We start from the raw sequence: 20,005 nt of genomic DNA on the forward strand, positions 1-20,005 counted from the left end.
TGATCTAAAATGTCATCTGAAATAGGCTACATTACAAACAACAAATCTTGTCAGAGTAAAAATCTTACTAGACAGAGACTACAGACAAAACAATGAACATTAAAGGGACTCACTTTAAATGATAGGCCTGATACTTTTAAACCAAAAACATTCCAAGGAATGAAAACAAAAACTGAAACGAAGATTTTTTTTGCAGAATGTTACTTGAAAACTGGAACAAAGTCCCTTTCAAATGTTCCAGAGTGAAAACTTATTTTTTAAATGCTGGTGACCGGCAGGGTTGTGAGGGTTACTTTTGAAATGTATTCCACTACAGATTACAGAATATATGCCATAAAATGTAATTTGTAACGTATTCCGTTAGATTACTCAAGGTCAGTAATGTATTCTAAATACTTTGGATAGCTTCTTCAGCACTGGTAGATTTTTTCACTTGTTTTGACTATAAAAACTCTGCCAGTACAGACAACACGCATGTTGAAAAAAGCCTAAATATCTTATGCAGTGTTCCTTCTAAAACAAGATAAAGCACATTTATCTTGTTTTAAGGATTTTTAAATATTTGACAGAAAAACAATAAAAAAATTCTCGCCAAGAATAAGAATTTCACCCTAATATCAAAGGTCTTACTAGAGAAAAAAACGATATGATCTAACGTGGATATATATGATCATGCCTGGTAACAGGTGCATGTAAACTGGCTAGAAATAGAATTTTAGCTTCCCTTACAAAAATCTCGATTCTTGAGAATTTGCCACTCATTATATTCACATGCAAACAAGCTTTGTGGAAAACTTGCAGCAAATTGTCCATTGAATGAATGTTACATTTATATAGCGCTTTTCTGACACTACAGGATTTTAAATATAGGATGCTCTAGGATTTTTAATGACCACAGATAGTCAGGACCTCAGTTTAACATCTCATTTGAAGGACAGTGCCTTTTTTACAGTATAGTGTCCCTGTCACTATACTGGGGCATTAGGACCCACACAGACCACAGGGTGAGCACCCCCTGCTGGCCTCCCTAATACCTCTTCCAGCAGCAACCTTAGTTTTCCCAGGAGATCTCCCACCCAGGCATTGACCAAGCTCAACCCTGCTTAGCTTCAGTAGGCAACAAGTCTTGAGGTACAGGGTGATATGGCTGCCATTTTTGTCAAAGGTTTGCTGCCGGTTTACCACTACCAGTGAAGAGTTGCAAACTTCTGGCAAACATTTGTGGTGAATCACAAGCTCATTTACATGTGAAAATAATAAGCGGCAAGTTTGCCAGAACTCTAGATTTTTTGTAAGGGTTAGCATAAAGCTAAATGTTCACATGACAATTTACACAAGGTTTATTTCTATGTCTGCTGCTCCAAACTTACTTCAAACTTATTGCTCTGTCTGTTCGTATGAATGTAAAACATCATAAGAAAGTGTTTCACCGCTGTTCAAACGCTCTTTGGATCACATCATTTTATATGGATAACTATTTTCCAACTCAATATTAAATGGAACAAATGACAATAAAATGCAAAGTAATCTCTTCAGTAATCAAAATACTTTTTGAGTGTAACAGCATTCTGATTACCAATGATTTAAACTGTAACTGTAGTGGAATACAGTTACTTATATTTTGTATTTTAAATACGTATTCCCGTTACATGTATTTCGTTACTCCCCAGTACTGTTAAGCGGTTAATAACCAGTTAATTTCCTTCCAAATTTTTTTTTTCTTCATTAAACCAAAAGTCTAAAAACATTATTTCAGAAAATATTCGGTATTACACCACTTCCTGTTGCCCCCCAAAAATGAGGCTTCTCTCTTTTTCGTTGAACATAAGCATGTGCTTCATTCTGAATACTGCTGCAACACACGTTTCATGATTATTGAAACAGATCTTATTGTCTGATAAATCCCCCACATGGGGAAAAAATGAAAATGAATTGCTTATTTTAACTTATTTTGAGCACGTTTTTCCAGACCAGGTCCTTTTTGTTTCATGAGAGATCTATTGCACTTCAGCTGGTACATCACCCACCTTTAGCAGAGTACTGTCATTTAAAAAAACAGAACGTTATAAACCGTTCTTTAATTTCGTTCTAACCGGTTACCAGTTGGAAAGGAGGCTGCAGAATGCTGGAACCAGAACCAAAAAATACAGTTTCTGCTCAGAATGAGAACTAAAATGAAAAACATTTCGTTATTAGTCCCTGCTTTTAAATATTCTAATTAGTCGTGCCCCCCCCCCAGTAGTGGACAATAATTCTTGTCCACTACCTAACAAAGCAAAACACCCCAAAATAAAACGAAACAAATAAAAATCACTATATTTACAAAAGTTTGTGGCTGCCGAATCATTATCCAATCCCAGTGCTGAGATTTACAACTATACAAATTGCAGATACATGTTGATAAAACAGAGAGTGAGAAACAGATGATGGCAACATTTTTTTTTAGTAAGAAGTAAGAATTAGTAAAGTAACAGCTGATTTTACAAGAGTGAAAATATCGCACTTTGTGTTTCAAAAACGAGAAATGAATAGTCATCCAGCTATCCTGGCTCTTTAAAATAGCACCATAGATACAACACTGTAACAAGGCCATTTTGTAACTCTTCTACACATTCAACAAACCGTCCCTCATGGGATGACCTCTGCTGACTTCTTCAAGAAGTATGCATTCATGAAGTATACACATTGTGGAAGGACGCTGGGTCCAGCGACGCAGCTCTGTAGATTGCTTCTTTTCCATGCTGCACAGTTCGCTTCTCATTGCCGTAAATATTGTGCACACTCAGACGTCCTCCGTACAATGGAAACATGTCTGAATATAAAGCTTCAGTAATATGACTTCTCTTGATTTCACATGGCTGTTTTAGGGTAAAGCTTTAGAAAATACATAATAAATAAGAGTTTTTTAAAAATCAGTCTCTGTTAAACCATGTTGCTGCTTTCACTCATGGAGTCCACAAACTGGAAAAAAAAAAAGAGTTATGGTAAGATTGAGACTTTAAGGGAAGAAATGATACACACATTAATTTAAAGATATAAAGAGAAATTACAGAATTATTGCTTGAGATATATGTATTACAATCCAGATATTTTTACTAATCAATTGTACTTATAAATAATGAACTGCATAGTATGTACGTTGGTCTTAAAATGTAAGATTCATGACTCTGACAGATTGTCGTTAATACATGAAACACTGAATTGATCAATATCACTTCAAGTATATATAGTGCACACAGAACAGCATGGTTCATGCTCACATGCAAGACAGAATAAGCATTGACTGACCAAGATGGCTGAATGTCTTCTCAGCCTTAGGAGGGCTTTAAAAAACAACAAACATACATTCAATGTCAAAAGACACTCGCAAGAAACTGTTTTCTGGTGTGAAGGTGAAAACAGGAAGGAATGCTCATGTAAACCTAAATTGATGATGCCACTATCTAAAGTGTTGGCCACCTAGTGCAGTATTTCCCAACCTTTTTTTGCAGTAAGTACCCTCCCAGCATTGCTGAAGTGCCCCTACATCGACATAATACCAAACGTGTGTACCAAAGACTATGTCATTTAACATTATCATTACTATTGATTATTATTTAATAATCAATTATATTTCAGATATATTTCATATTTTATAATGTCCATTTTGCCAGCATATGAAAGAAATTGTCTCTCAGCTTATGCTGTTAATTATACAGGGGACCTTCTACCGTGGTACATTACGAAATATTAATTTTATACAATTTTATCATTAGTTTTTCATAATTTTGGTCACATTTTAGACTTTGTTCATATGATGTCTTAGTATGTTTTATTGCATGTTTATTGTTTACATGCATAATTAGTACTGTTTACACTGATATGAAGAACAAGAGTTAAAATGGTACTGTCTCTTTAAGACTACCGCTGTTCAGCCAGTGAGCGCATATTAACGAGAGAGAATGTGCATGGTTTCTTTAGCGCATCCCTGCTATGTTTGATTAGAATTAATAAAGGGCTATCAATCGAATAAATCTTTAATCCAATTAATTACATGGTGAATCGAATTAATCACAATTAATTGCATATATAAATAATTGCTGAGAAAGACCCTCAAATAAAAATAATTCAATATATAATGATGAAATAATTCTAAATGGTTATATTTAAATAATTACAATATATATATATATATATATATATATTCAGATAATTAAAATGCATTACATTATTGTGGCAGAGACGTTAAGCATAAGTCAATACAAAAAGTGGCTTTAGAATCCAATGTATTGTTTATTTGCATATTATTGAACATAAGCCAATCATTGGCCTACAGTTCACAGCAATCCATTTTGCAATTAAATTAGTCAATCAGTACGAGATTTATTATGAGGGCTTGTCTAAGTTTAGGGGGTAGGGTTAGGTCAATGTACACCTGTGTCAGATGGATACTTTGAGTGTCTCACTTTGATTGCATCGCGTCATAAACATATCGTTTTTAGGTTGCTGTGTCAAGTTAAACGTAGTTTAGTACTTAAAAAAAACACTTCTTGAGATCCCTAAGTTCAGATTTGCGTTCCATCAAGATGTGTTTTGAATGCAAGAACGCATTCTCGTATTGTGGTGTCTGCTGTCGCAAAGTGTGGTTTGTTCTCTGTATAAGCTGTGCGTTGCTTATACAGCTGAAGTTTCGCTTACTGCCCCCTGTAGAAAACAGCTTACATTGCTCAGGAATCTTCCTTATTATGGTCCGGGGACATGATTAATTGCGTTACATTTTTTTCTAATTAATTGCACTGAATTAACACGTTCAATTGACAGCCCTAGAATTAATGTTTCAGAAAGTGTATTAAAAGAGACATTATTCAATGACAAATGGATTGCGTGGATCTCTGTCTTTGGATACACGGAAGGAGTCAAACCAAACTTTTACTCTCAACACGCAGTGAAAAGATCTCAGTGTCAAACTTCACATAGAGCAAAATATCGATAGCAGGATTGTTCAGATGAAGATTGCGATTAATTGGAAAATCTATATTTGTACTAATTTTTTAAGCCATACATGTGATTTTGTTAGGTTCAACATAGCAAAATCCAATTCTTTTCACACACCCCCTGGGATACGCAAATCCCGGTTGGGAATCACTGGCCTAGTGGATATGTAATTCCAGATATCTACTTAAAGAGATGTTATTCAGAAGATTTAAATAAATCAAGACTTACAAAGACCTTAAAGGGATACTTCACCCAAAAATGTAAATACTGTCATGCCAAACCCAAATTACTTTTTCTTCCATGGAACACAAAAGGAGATGTTAAGCAGAATGACAGTCTCAGTCCTCATTCACATTTGTATGGAAAACAGATGCATTGAAAGTGAATGGTGACTGAGGCTAACACTCGGCCTAACATCTCCTTTTGTGTTCAACAGGTCATATGGAGTTTGGAACAACATGAGGATGGCTAAATGTTGACAGAATTTAATTTTGGGTGAACTATCCCTTTTAATAACCAAGTATCTTTGTTGTCTTCAGTTGTATTGCATTAAAAGGAAAGCCTGTTAGTCTCAGAGCTGCTAAAGCAAGCAAATGCATTTTTAGTAAATTTACATAGACTTACACTTTGTCCTAACCAGGTGCAACAAGTTTCCAGTGACAAGTAATTTCTCTATCCACACTGAATGTGGAAATACTGTGGTACAATCAGCTATGTGTAGTGGGATTTTGGACCAATGAGATTTCACTGTGCGTGGGGCAACACAACAAATAGAAACCAAGCGACCAGCAAAATGTTAAAATGTTTAGACAAAAACACAGATTAAAATGGAAAAGTTGAAAGGCTTTTATCACACCATCGTGTCACGTCTGGTAAGGACAGGATGTTATATTCACTGCAAACTCTGATAATTCTTTATTCATAAGAAAGAGAGATAAAACAACACTCTGCTTTCTCTTTTCCATCACCCTGCTGAGTAAAACTTACCCCACCAATGAAAGGAAGATTCAGCAAATATCCAAGCAAAGGAATCCTCCTGATGAAGCCTATTACAACTGGAAAGAATCCCCTACACACAAACACAAGACAGAGAAAGGATTAGGATATGGAGATGTGCCTTCGACCTATTGATGGCCATTTGAATATAATCTGCATCAACTGATAATTGTGCCCACTTTGCAGATTAACAGAAATGTTAGTTCTTTGTCAGATCTAGCAGCCTTGTCAATGAATGCACATTAATATTCGATTTTTTGTGAATTTCAAGTAAATATTGAGTTAAAGAAATGTTCATTTCATTCCTACAGTGTTGTGTATGTCTTATTTTACAATTATTAAATTGTATTTTATGAGACGTATAGTTCTGACTTTAAATTCTGATTGGATGAGCTTCATGTTGTGCCTAAGATCACCCCTTACCCAAGCTAAAATCACTGTTAACATGCAACCTCTTGTAGCTCATTGCTTTAATATTTAAATATATTTATATTTTATCGGCCATTGACCACGCTGCTCTCTAGAAATCGTATCAGCCATTTAAAAACCCATTGTGGCTGACCACTACTTCTGACAACACTTCTTATTACAACTACCTGGATAAGAGTTTATTCATTCTAAGGCCACGTCCACTCTAATATGTTTTCATTTGAAACACCTTCCATCCACACTAGAATCCCATTTTCCTACAGCAAAAACATAGTCTTACCAAAATGCTCTACATTACGGCATACTTTGGAAAACAATGATGCTGTTTTCAAACGAAAATGGATTAGTGTGGACATGGCCCAAGTCTCATGATCCTGTAAAACATACCTGAATAAAAGGAAGAAGCCATAAAACTCTAGAATCACTCCGACTATGGGCCATCCAATCAGCACCACAAAGACGCCCCCTACGAAGAAGCTGGTGGCTTTCATCTTGTGCTTCTGAAAGAAGAACCTAAACGTCCTCTCCAAACCGATAACGAATGACAGGCCAACAACGAAAAGGATCTGAAACAAACAGAAAACAAGTGGAGAATTAAGAGAGACAAACTGTCTTTGGGTTATGGGATCTGTTCTTGTGCATCTCATTGAACTCAAAAGGAGATGTTGGGCAGAATGTTAGCCTCAGTCACTCACTATTCACTTACATTGTATGAAAAAAGATGCAATGAATTGTGACAGAGGCTAACATTCTGCCCAACATCTCCTTTTGTGTTCCACGGAAGAAAGTAAGTAATGGGTTTGGAACACTGTGAGGGTGAGTAAAATCTCTTTAAATGTATGCGATACAAATATATCGCATAAATACTGTGTAACAACTATGTAACAATGTTGCAGTTCTGTTAACTCTTCTGTGTTCTGTGAGGACCCCTAATGGCAGTAAGGCTCTAGATCAGCCATGAAGTGTGCAATGAAAGTGAAATCTTGAAAGTATAATGTTGAAAAGTAAAAATGTGTAGATCCAATTCACAACAAAAATGTCTTGTGTAAGAAGTATAATAAGAAACTAAATTGAACACAACTATAAGTAGGTGTATTGCAAGCCAATTTAGCTTTTCCCCAGCATTATTTGCTGTAATTGTTTTTTTTAATAGTAATATTTCAATTAGAAAGCTCTACAATAGATTTTCTACTAGTAAGAATTCCAATCACAAAGCTTTAAATGTTATTTTTTACAAGAATTCAAATTAAAGAGCTCTGCAATTGCATTTTTTCTAGTAAACACTCCAATTAAAGATATCTACAATTGATTTCTTTTTATTAGTAAGAATTATAATATATATAAAAAAAATGGAAATATATGACAAGTAAATATTCCATTGTAAAGCTCTGCAATTAGAATTCTTACTAGAAAAAAATTGTACTACTAAAGGTTTTACTAATGATATTTTTTACACATTAGAAACTCTTATGGTTCTTATGGTTCATAACTTTGGTAGGACAGCAAAAAAATAAATACAAAATAAAAATAAAAAAAGAGAGAGAGAGAGAAGCTGAGTTTATGGTACTGGCAAGGATTGATATCAGCCCTACAGTGGCAGTCCCAATCACACCAACATGGTTATTTACAATGCCACAGTTGCCCTGCAGTTGTTAGACAAGATTTATGATAGAGATATATGTTCCTAAAGATGTAGTAGTGAAACAGTATCTGAACTAGGCATAGGTGACTTATCCATGATTAAGATATTTAAAGATGGCTTAAAGGACCCTGATTTTGGTCAAACAGCTGCAGCAATATTCTGTCCTAATGTCATATATATATATATATATATATATATATATATATATATATATATATATATATATATATATATATATATTTACAACAGAAATTATATATGTAATTATCTACATTTTCCCACCTGCCAATTCATACAAGCCAGATGAATATGAATATGCATGAGGCACGATTACCATAATGAGATGGCACTAAATAAAGAGCTCTACAATGCAATTCTTCCTAGTAAAATTAAATTTTTAGTAGTAAACATTCAATTACAGAGCTCTACAATTGCATTCTTACAAGAAAAAATGCAATTATAGAGCTTGTTAATTGAAATTCTTACTATTTAAAATGCAATTGCATAGCCCTGTTATTCAATTACAGAGCTCTGCAATTACATACTAGTAAGAATGTCATTTGGGAGCTCTACAATTACATTCTTACAAGTAAGAATTCCAATTACAGAGCTCTGCAGTTGCATTCTTATGAGTAAGAATGTAAGTGCAGAGCTCTGTGATTCAATTCCACAGCTCGGTAATTAATAGTAAAAATAAAATTGTATATAAAAATTACATTGTAGAGCTCTTTAATTGGAATTCTTACTAGAAAAGTTTTAATTGAAAAGCTCTGTTATTAAAAATGAATGGGGTCAATGGAAATATATGACAAGTCAACATTCAATTTAGGAGCACTGTAATTGGAATTTTTACTAGTAAAAATGCAATTTTAGAGAGCTATCTTATATTTCTTACTCATAAAAAAATTCAGTTAGACAGCTCTGTATTTGAAATTCTTACAGGTAAAAATTCAGTTAGAGAGCTCATTATTTGAAATTCTTGCTAGTAAATATTCAGTTAGAGAGCTCTGTATTTGAAATTCTTACTAGTAAAAATTCAATTAGAGAGCTCCGTATTTGGAATTCTTGCTAATAAATATTCAGTTAGACAGCTCTGTATTTGAAATTCTTACAGGTAAAAATTCAGTTAGAGAGCTCATTATTTGAAATTCTAACAAGTAAAAATTCAGTTAGAGAGCTCAGTATTTGAAATTCTTACAAGTAAAAAATCAGTTAGAGAGCTCAGTATTTGAAATTCTTACAAGTAAAAATTCAGTTAGAGAGCTCTGTATTTGGAATTCTTGCTAATAAATATTCAGTTAGAGAGCTCTGTATTTGGAATTCTTGTTAATAAATATTCAATTAGACAGCTCTGTATTTGAAATTCTTACAAGTAAAAATTCAGTTAGAGAGCTCTGTATTTGAAATTCTTGCTAGTAAATATTCAATTAGAGAGCTCTGTATTTGGAATTCTTGTTAATAAATATTCAATTAGACAGCTCTGTATTTGAAATTCTCACAAGTAAAAATTCAGTTAGACAGCTCTGTATTTGAAATTCTTGCTAGTAAATATTCAGATAGAGAGCTCTGTATTTGGAATTCTTTTAGTAAATATTCAATTAGACAGCTCTGTATTTGAAATTCTTGCTAGTAAATATTCAGATAGAGAGCTCTGTATTTGGAATTCTTGCTAGTAAATATTCAATTAGAGAGCTCCGTATTTGGAATTCTTGCTAGTAAATATTCAATTAGAGAGCTCCGTATTTGGAATTCTTGCTAGTAAATATTCAATTAGAGAGCTCCGTATTTGGAATTCTTGCTAGTAAATATTCAATTAGAGAGCTCCGTATTTGGAATTCTTGCTAGTAAATATTTAGTCAGAGAGCTCTGTATTTGAAATTCTTACAGGTAAAAATTCAGTTAGAGAGCTCTGTATTTGAAATTCTTACAGGTAAAAATTCAGTTAGAGAGCTCATTATTTGAAATTCTTACAAGTAAAAAATCAGTTAGAGAGCTTTGTATTTGGAATTCTTGCTAGTAAATATTCAGTTAGAGAGCTCTGTATTTGGAATTCTTGCTAGTAAATATTCAGTTAGAGGGCTCTGTATTTGGAATTCTTACAAGTAAAAATTCAGATAGAGAGCTCTGTATTTGGAATTCTTGCTAGTAAATATTCAGTTAGAGGGCTCTGTATTTGGAATTCTTACAAGTAAAAATTCAGTTAGAGAGCTCTGTATTTGAAATTCTTGCTAGTAAATATTCAGTTAGAGAGCTCTGTATTTGGAATTCTTGCTAGTAAATATTCAATTAGAGAGCTCCGTATTTGGAATTCTTGCTAGTAAATATTCAATTAGAGAGCTCCGTATTTGGAATTCTTGCTAGTAAATATTCAATTAGAGAGCTCCGTATTTGGAATTCTTGCTAGTAAATATTTAGTCAGAGAGCTCTGTATTTGAAATTCTTACAGGTAAAAATTCAGTTAGAGAGCTCATTATTTGAAATTCTTACAAGTAAAAAATCAGTTAGAGAGCTCTGTATTTGAAATTCTTGCTAGTAAAAATTCAGTTAGAGAGCTCTGTATTTGGAATTCTTGCTAGTAAATATTCAGTTAGAGAGCTCTGTATTTGGAATTCTTGCTAGTAAATATTCAGTTAGAGAGCTCTGTATTTGAAATTCTTACAAGTAAAAATTCAGATAGAGAGCTCTGTATTTGAAATTCTTGTTAATAAAAATTCAGTTAGAGAGCTCTGTATTTGGAATTCTTGCTAGTAAAAATTCAGTTAGAGAGCTCCGTATTTGGAATTCTTGCTAGTAAATATTCAATTAGAGAGCTCAGTATTTGGAATTCTTGCTAGTAAATATTCAGTCAGAGAGCTCTGTATTTGAAATTCTTACAGGTAAAAATTCAGTTAGAGAGCTCATTATTTGAAATTCTTACAAGTAAAAAATAAGTTAGAGAGCTCAGTATTTAAAATTCTTACAAGTAAATATTCAATTAAAGAGCTCTGTATTTGAAATTCTTGCTAGTAAAAATTCAGTTAGAGAGCTCAGTATTTGAAATTCTTACAAGTAAAAATTCAGTTAGAGAGCTCAGTATTTGGAATTCTTACAAGTAAAAATTCAGTTAGAGAGCTCTGTATTTGAAATTCTTGTTAATAAAAATTCAGTTAGAGAGCTCTGTATTTGGAATTCTTGCTAGTAAAAATTCAGTTAGAGAGCTCTGTATTTGAAATTCTTGCTAGTAAATATTCAGTCAGAGAGCTCTGTATTTGAAATTCTTACAGGTAAAAATTCAGTTAGAGAGCTCATTATTTGAAATTCTAACAAGTAAAAAATCAGTTAGAGAACTCAGTATTTGAAATTCTTACAAGTAAATACTCAATTAGAGAGCTCTGTATTTGAAATTCTTGCTAGTAAAAATTCAGTTAGAGAGCTCAGTATTTGAAATTCTTACAAGTAAAAATTCAGTTAGAGAGCTCTGTATTTGGAATTCTTGTTAGTAAAAATTCAGTTAGAGGGCTCTGTAATTGGAATTCTTACAAGTAAAAATTCAGTTAGAGAGCTCTGTATTTGGAATTCTTGCTAGTAAATATTCAATTAGAGAGCTCAGTATTTGGAATTCTTGCTAATAAATATTCAGTTAGAGAGCTCAGTATTTGAAATTCTTACAAGTAAAAATTCAGTTAGACAGCTCTGTATTTGAAATTCTTGCTAGTAAATATTCAGATAGAGAGCTCTGTATTTGGAATTCTTGCTAGTAAATATTCAATTAGAGAGCTCGGTATTTGAAATTCTTGCTAGTAAATATTCAGTTAGAGAGCTCTGTATTTGAAATTCTTACTAGTAAAAATTCAATTAGAGAGCTCCGTATTTGGAATTCTTGCTAATAAATATTCAGTTAGACAGCTCTGTATTTGAAATTCTTACAGGTAAAAATTCAGTTAGAGAGCTCATTATTTGAAATTCTTACTAGTAAATATTCAATTAGAGAGCTCAGTATTTGGAATTCTTGCTAGTAAATATTCAGTTAGAGAGCTCAGTATTTGGAATTCTTACTAGTAAATATTCAGTTAGAGAGCTCTGTATTTGAAATTCTTACTAGTAAATATTCAGTTAGAGAGCTCTGTATTTGAAATTCTTACTAGTAAATATTCAGTTAGAGAGCTCTGTATTTGAAATTCTTACTAGTAAATATTCAGTTAGAGAGCTCTGTATTTGAAATTCTTGCTAGTAAATATTCAGTTAGAGAGCTCTGTATTTGGAATTCTTGCTAGTAAATATTCAATTAGAGAGCTCTGTATTTGAAATTCTTGCTAGTAAATATTCAGTTAGAGAGCTCTGTATTTGAAATTCTTACTAGTAAAAATTCAATTAGAGAGCTCCGTATTTGGAATTCTTGCTAATAAATATTCAGTTAGACAGCTCTGTATTTGAAATTCTTACAGGTAAAAATTCAGTTAGAGAGCTCATTATTTGAAATTCTAACAAGTAAAAATTCAGTTAGAGAGCTCAGTATTTGAAATTCTTACAAGTAAAAAATCAGTTAGAGAGCTCAGTATTTGAAATTCTTACAAGTAAAAATTCAGTTAGAGAGCTCTGTATTTGGAATTCTTGCTAATAAATATTCAGTTAGAGAGCTCTGTATTTGGAATTCTTGTTAATAAATATTCAATTAGACAGCTCTGTATTTGAAATTCTTACAAGTAAAAATTCAGTTAGAGAGCTCTGTATTTGAAATTCTTGCTAGTAAATATTCAATTAGAGAGCTCTGTATTTGGAATTCTTGTTAATAAATATTCAATTAGACAGCTCTGTATTTGAAATTCTCACAAGTAAAAATTCAGTTAGACAGCTCTGTATTTGAAATTCTTGCTAGTAAATATTCAGATAGAGAGCTCTGTATTTGGAATTCTTTTAGTAAATATTCAATTAGACAGCTCTGTATTTGAAATTCTTGCTAGTAAATATTCAGATAGAGAGCTCTGTATTTGGAATTCTTGTTAATAAATATTCAATTAGACAGCTCTGTATTTGAAATTCTCACAAGTAAAAATTCAGTTAGACAGCTCTGTATTTGAAATTCTTGCTAGTAAATATTCAGATAGAGAGCTCTGTATTTGGAATTCTTTTAGTAAATATTCAATTAGACAGCTCTGTATTTGAAATTCTTGCTAGTAAATATTCAGATAGAGAGCTCTGTATTTGGAATTCTTGCTAGTAAATATTCAATTAGAGAGCTCCGTATTTGGAATTCTTGCTAGTAAATATTCAATTAGAGAGCTCCGTATTTGGAATTCTTGCTAGTAAATATTCAATTAGAGAGCTCCGTATTTGGAATTCTTGCTAGTAAATATTCAATTAGAGAGCTCCGTATTTGGAATTCTTGCTAGTAAATATTTAGTCAGAGAGCTCTGTATTTGAAATTCTTACAGGTAAAAATTCAGTTAGAGAGCTCTGTATTTGAAATTCTTACAGGTAAAAATTCAGTTAGAGAGCTCATTATTTGAAATTCTTACAAGTAAAAAATCAGTTAGAGAGCTCTGTATTTGGAATTCTTGCTAGTAAATATTCAGTTAGAGAGCTCTGTATTTGGAATTCTTGCTAGTAAATATTCAGTTAGAGGGCTCTGTATTTGGAATTCTTACAAGTAAAAATTCAGATAGAGAGCTCTGTATTTGGAATTCTTGCTAGTAAATATTCAGTTAGAGGGCTCTGTATTTGGAATTCTTACAAGTAAAAATTCAGTTAGAGAGCTCTGTATTTGAAATTCTTGCAAGTAAATATTCAGTTAGAGAGCTCTGTATTTGGAATTCTTGCTAGTAAATATTCAATTAGAGAGCTCCGTATTTGGAATTCTTGCTAGTAAATATTCAATTAGAGAGCTCCGTATTTGGAATTCTTGCTAGTAAATATTCAATTAGAGAGCTCCGTATTTGGAATTCTTGCTAGTAAATATTTAGTCAGAGAGCTCTGTATTTGAAATTCTTACAGGTAAAAATTCAGTTAGAGAGCTCATTATTTGAAATTCTTACAAGTAAAAAATCAGTTAGAGAGCTCTGTATTTGAAATTCTTGCTAGTAAAAATTCAGTTAGAGAGCTCTGTATTTGGAATTCTTGCTAGTAAATATTCAGTTAGAGAGCTCTGTATTTGGAATTCTTGCTAGGTAAATATTCAGTTAGAGAGCTCTGTATTTGAAATTCTTACAAGTAAAAATTCAGATAGAGAGCTCTGTATTTGAAATTCTTGTTAATAAAAATTCAGTTAGAGAGCTCTGTATTTGGAATTCTTGCTAGTAAAAATTCAGTTAGAGAGCTCCGTATTTGGAATTCTTGCTAGTAAATATTCAATTAGAGAGCTCAGTATTTGGAATTCTTGCTAGTAAATATTCAGTCAGAGAGCTCTGTATTTGAAATTCTTACAGGTAAAAATTCAGTTAGAGAGCTCATTATTTGAAATTCTTACAAGTAAAAAATAAGTTAGAGAGCTCAGTATTTAAAATTCTTACAAGTAAATATTCAATTAAAGAGCTCTGTATTTGAAATTCTTGCTAGTAAAAATTCAGTTAGAGAGCTCAGTATTTGAAATTCTTACAAGTAAAAATTCAGTTAGAGAGCTCAGTATTTGGAATTCTTACAAGTAAAAATTCAGTTAGAGAGCTCTGTATTTGAAATTCTTGTTAATAAAAATTCAGTTAGAGAGCTCTGTATTTGGAATTCTTGCTAGTAAAAATTCAGTTAGAGAGCTCTGTATTTGAAATTCTTGCTAGTAAATATTCAGTCAGAGAGCTCTGTATTTGAAATTCTTACAGGTAAAAATTCAGTTAGAGAGCTCATTATTTGAAATTCTAACAAGTAAAAAATCAGTTAGAGAACTCAGTATTTGAAATTCTTACAAGTAAATACTCAATTAGAGAGCTCTGTATTTGAAATTCTTGCTAGTAAAAATTCAGTTAGAGAGCTCAGTATTTGAAATTCTTACAAGTAAAAATTCAGTTAGAGAGCTCTGTATTTGGAATTCTTGTTAGTAAAAATTCAGTTAGAGGGCTCTGTAATTGGAATTCTTACAAGTAAAAATTCAGTTAGAGAGCTCTGTATTTGGAATTCTTGCTAGTAAATATTCAATTAGAGAGCTCAGTATTTGGAATTCTTGCTAATAAATATTCAGTTAGAGAGCTCAGTATTTGAAATTCTTACAAGTAAAAATTCAGTTAGACAGCTCTGTATTTGAAATTCTTGCTAGTAAATATTCAGATAGAGAGCTCTGTATTTGGAATTCTTGCTAGTAAATATTCAATTAGAGAGCTCTGTATTTGAAATTCTTGCTAGTAAATATTCAGTTAGAGAGCTCTGTATTTGAAATTCTTACTAGTAAAAATTCAATTAGAGAGCTCCGTATTTGGAATTCTTGCTAATAAATATTCAGTTAGACAGCTCTGTATTTGAAATTCTTACAGGTAAAAATTCAGTTAGAGAGCTCATTATTTGAAATTCTAACAAGTAAAAATTCAGTTAGAGAGCTCAGTATTTGAAATTCTTACAAGTAAAAAATCAGTTAGAGAGCTCAGTATTTGAAATTCTTACAAGTAAAAATTCAGTTAGAGAGCTCTGTATTTGGAATTCTTGCTAATAAATATTCAGTTAGAGAGCTCTGTATTTGGAATTCTTGTTAATAAATATTCAATTAGACAGCTCTGTATTTGAAATTCTTACAAGTAAAAATTCAGTTAGAGAGCTCTGTATTTGAAATTCTTGCTAGTAAATATTCAATTAGAGAGCTCTGTATTTGGAATTCTTGTTAATAAATATTCAATTAGACAGCTCTGTATTTGAAATTCTCACAAGTAAAAATTCAGTTAGACAGCTCTGTATTTGAAATTCTCACAAGTAAAAATTCAGTTAGACAGCTCTGTATTTGAAATTCTTGCTAGTAAATATTCAGATAGAGAGCTCTGTATTTGGAATTCTTTTAGTAAATATTCAATTAGACAGCTCTGTATTTGAAATTCTTGCTAGTAAATATTCAGATAGAGAGCTCTGTATTTGGAATTCTTGTTAATAAATATTCAATTAGACAGCTCTGTATTTGAAATTCTCACAAGTAAAAATTCAGTTAGACAGCTCTGTATTTGAAATTCTTGCTAGTAAATATTCAGTTAGAGAGCTCTGTATTTGGAATTCTTGTTAATAAATATTCAATTAGACAGCTCTGTATTTGAAATTCTCACAAGTAAAAATTCAGTTAGACAGCTCTGTATTTGAAATTCTTGCTAGTAAATATTCAGATAGAGAGCTCTGTATTTGGAATTCTTTTAGTAAATATTCAATTAGACAGCTCTGTATTTGAAATTCTTGCTAGTAAATATTCAGATAGAGAGCTCTGTATTTGGAATTCTTGCTAGTAAATATTCAATTAGAGAGCTCCGTATTTGGAATTCTTGCTAGTAAATATTCAATTAGAGAGCTCCGTATTTGGAATTCTTGCTAGTAAATATTCAATTAGAGAGCTCCGTATTTGGAATTCTTGCTAGTAAATATTCAATTAGAGAGCTCCGTATTTGGAATTCTTGCTAGTAAATATTTAGTCAGAGAGCTCTGTATTTGAAATTCTTACAGGTAAAAATTCAGTTAGAGAGCTCTGTATTTGAAATTCTTACAGGTAAAAATTCAGTTAGAGAGCTCATTATTTGAAATTCTTACAAGTAAAAAATCAGTTAGAGAGCTCTGTATTTGAAATTCTTGCTAGTAAAAATTCAGTTAGAGAGCTCTGTATTTGGAATTCTTGCTAGTAAATATTCAGTTAGAGAGCTCTGTATTTGGAATTCTTGCTAGTAAATATTCAGTTAGAGGGCTCTGTATTTGGAATTCTTACAAGTAAAAATTCAGATAGAGAGCTCTGTATTTGGAATTCTTGCTAGTAAATATTCAGTTAGAGGGCTCTGTATTTGGAATTCTTACAAGTAAAAATTCAGTTAGAGAGCTCTGTATTTGAAATTCTTGCAAGTAAATATTCAGTTAGAGAGCTCTGTATTTGGAATTCTTGCTAGTAAATATTCAATTAGAGAGCTCCGTATTTGGAATTCTTGCTAGTAAATATTCAATTAGAGAGCTCCGTATTTGGAATTCTTGCTAGTAAATATTCAATTAGAGAGCTCCGTATTTGGAATTCTTGCTAGTAAATATTTAGTCAGAGAGCTCTGTATTTGAAATTCTTACAGGTAAAAATTCAGTTAGAGAGCTCATTATTTGAAATTCTTACAAGTAAAAATTCAGATAGAGAGCTCTGTATTTGAAATTATTACAAGTAAAAATTCAGATAGAGAGCTCTGTATTTGAAATTCTTGTTAATAAAAATTCAGTTAGAGAGCTCTGTATTTGGAATTCTTGCTAGTAAATATTCAGTTAGAGAGCTCTGTATTTGAAATTCTTACAAGTAAATATTCAGATTAGAGAGCTCTGTATTTGAAATTCTTGCTAGTAAATATTCAGTTAGAGAGCTCTGTATTTGGAATTCTTGCTAGTAAATATTCAGTCAGAGAGCTCCGTATTTGAAATTCTTGCTAGGTAAATATTCAATTAGAGAGCTCAGTATTTGAAATTCTTGCTAGTAAATATTCAAGTTAGAGAGCTCAGTATTTGGAATTCTTGCTAGTAAATATTCAGTCAGAGAGCTCTGTATTTGAAATTCTTACTAGGTAAAAATTCAGTTAGAGAGCTCAGTATTTGAAATTCTTACAAGTAAAAATTAAGTTAGAGAGCTCAGTATTTCGAATTCTTACAAGTAAAAATTCAGTTAGAGAGCTCTGTATTTGAAATTCTTGTTAATAAAAATTCAGTTAGAGAGCTCAGTATTTGAAATTCTTACAAGTAAAAATTCAGTTAGAGAGCTCAGTATTTGGAATTCTTACAAGTAAAAATTCAGTTAGAGAGCTCTGTATTTGAAATTCTTGTTAATAAAAATTCAGTTAGAGAGCTCTGTATTTGGAATTCTTGCTAGTAAAAATTCAGTTAGAGAGCTCTGTATTTGAAATTCTTACAGGTAAAAATTCAGTTAGAGAGCTCATTATTTGAAATTCTAACAAGTAAAAAATCAGTTAGAGAACTCAGTATTTGAAATTCTTACAAGTAAATACTCAATTAGAGAGCTCTGTATTTGAAATTCTTGCTAGTAAAAATTCAGTTAGAGAGCTCAGTATTTGAAATTCTTACAAGTAAAAATTCAGTTAGAGAGCTCTGTATTTGGAATTCTTGTTAGTAAAAATTCAGTTAGAGAGCTCTGTATTTGAAATTCTTGTTAATAAATATTCAATTAGACAGCTCTGTATTTGAAATTCTTGCTAGTAAAAATTCAGTTAGAGGGCTCTGTAATTGGAATTCTTACAAGTAAAAATTCAGTTAGAGAGCTCTGTATTTGGAATTCTTGCTAGTAAATATTCAATTAGAGAGCTCAGTATTTGGAATTCTTGCTAATAAATATTCAGTTAGAGAGCTCAGTATTTGAAATTCTTGCTAATAAATATTCAGTTAGAGAGCTCTGTATTTGGAATTCTTGCTAATAAATATTCAGTTAGAGAGCTCAGTATTTGGAATTCTTGCTAATAAATATTCAGTTAGAGAGCTCTGTATTTGGAATTCTTGTTAATAAAAATTCAGTTAGAGAGCTCAGTATTTGAAATTCTTACAAGTAAAAATTCAGTTAGAGAGCTCTGTATTTGAAATGATTACAAGTAAAATGTAATTATGATGCACAATGCTGATTAAAAGATCCTTCTGTAAATACATATACTAAATAACGAGTACAAGGGCCACTTTGCGGACAAAATGAAAACTCACATTTCCTATAGCAAGGAGGGCTTTATCAAAAAAGAGGATCATCCCAAAGAACAGAAAAAATACACCAAATCCTGTTAGCCCCACTCCAATTTCTGTTGAGAGAGATAAAGCAACAAATAAGATCAAATCCATTTAATTATACCAATATGAGAATAATGCACATACAATATGCACGTTATATCTCTGTATTTTAAACAGCTGCATATGACAACACAATATGTTACATAATATCTGCGAATACGAGATGATTATTATACTGCTCCCTCTTCATGCAGTTCAATTTGGTTCAGTGCACTCTGACAACATTAAAACGGCTCTTACAGCTCGGGCTTTATAAACCAGAATATCTGAGGATGGCTGCCGATTTATATACATGTAAAACAAAAATTTACAATCAAAGCTATTACTGTAATGTGACCACTGCATCCAGCTGCATGACACATTATACGACTAAAAATTAGACTTTAAGATGATATAGAATAATAAAGCCTTTACATATGTATACGCTGATGCAAGATATTATCTGATAGAGAGGTGTCAGTGAAGTAATAATAAACTTACTCTGGGAGTCTGTGAGGGAAATCATCTTTGCTTTCACTCCCTCCTGTCGCTGACCAGCTGTTACAGGAGCGGCCACGTGTTCCGGAAACATTCGCTTTCAACTTCCGGAGAAATTTTAGGCTAAATAGTTTTACGAACTTAATGCACAGTGCATTTATTTAATTATAAATACGTATTTATTGCTATTGGTCAACTTCAAAACATTAACATACGTGTGTGTGTGTGTTTTTTTTTTTTATGCGCCATCATGACGTTAAAAGTTCCTGTGACGAATATAAGATATACAGTTTTTGATTTCTAAATTATTCAATTAATTAATATACCCTGAAACACCGATCCGTTAATACGGAAATGCGAACGTTGCATTTTGAACAGAAAAGCTGTTTATATTTCCGCGTTCACTGCGTCATCTGGTGGTCATATTTACAATTGCATTCTTAACATTGTATCCATTTCAAAATGTATTTACAATAATTTAAACAAAGGCTTATTTGTGCGTTATTTCTGATGTATACACAATATATACGTTATATCTTTACACAGGCATTTTTTATAATTTCATATCACACTGTGATACAGAACGACTACAGTCTG

The 20,005-nt window shown here is 32.0% G+C and overlaps 1 protein-coding gene across 2 annotated transcripts; it reads right to left on the minus strand.

Moving 5' to 3' along the window:
• Positions 1 to 2,424: 2,424 nt before the first annotated feature.
• On the minus strand, positions 2,425 to 19,886 carry LOC127435113 (vesicle transport protein GOT1B-like). Of its 2 annotated transcripts, XM_051688321.1 has the most exons (6): positions 19,412 to 19,886; positions 18,851 to 18,942; positions 6,787 to 6,965; positions 5,962 to 6,043; positions 3,289 to 3,323; positions 2,425 to 2,961 (listed from the first exon to the last, which is right to left on the minus strand). In XM_051688321.1, exons 1-5 carry the CDS (start codon positions 19,500 to 19,502, stop codon positions 3,315 to 3,317), a joined length of 453 nt encoding a protein of 150 aa, XP_051544281.1. In that variant the 5' UTR covers positions 19,503 to 19,886; the 3' UTR covers positions 2,425 to 2,961; positions 3,289 to 3,314. The 2 variants fall into 2 exon arrangements, with proteins under 2 accessions (XP_051544281.1, XP_051544280.1); XM_051688320.1 differs by lacking the exon at positions 3,289 to 3,323.
• Between the last annotated feature and the right edge of the window lie 119 nt (positions 19,887 to 20,005).

The sequence above is a fragment of the Myxocyprinus asiaticus genome, chromosome 45 (assembly GCF_019703515.2).
Source record: "Myxocyprinus asiaticus isolate MX2 ecotype Aquarium Trade chromosome 45, UBuf_Myxa_2, whole genome shotgun sequence".
In the NCBI taxonomy this organism is placed as follows: Eukaryota; Metazoa; Chordata; class Actinopteri; order Cypriniformes; family Catostomidae; genus Myxocyprinus; species Myxocyprinus asiaticus.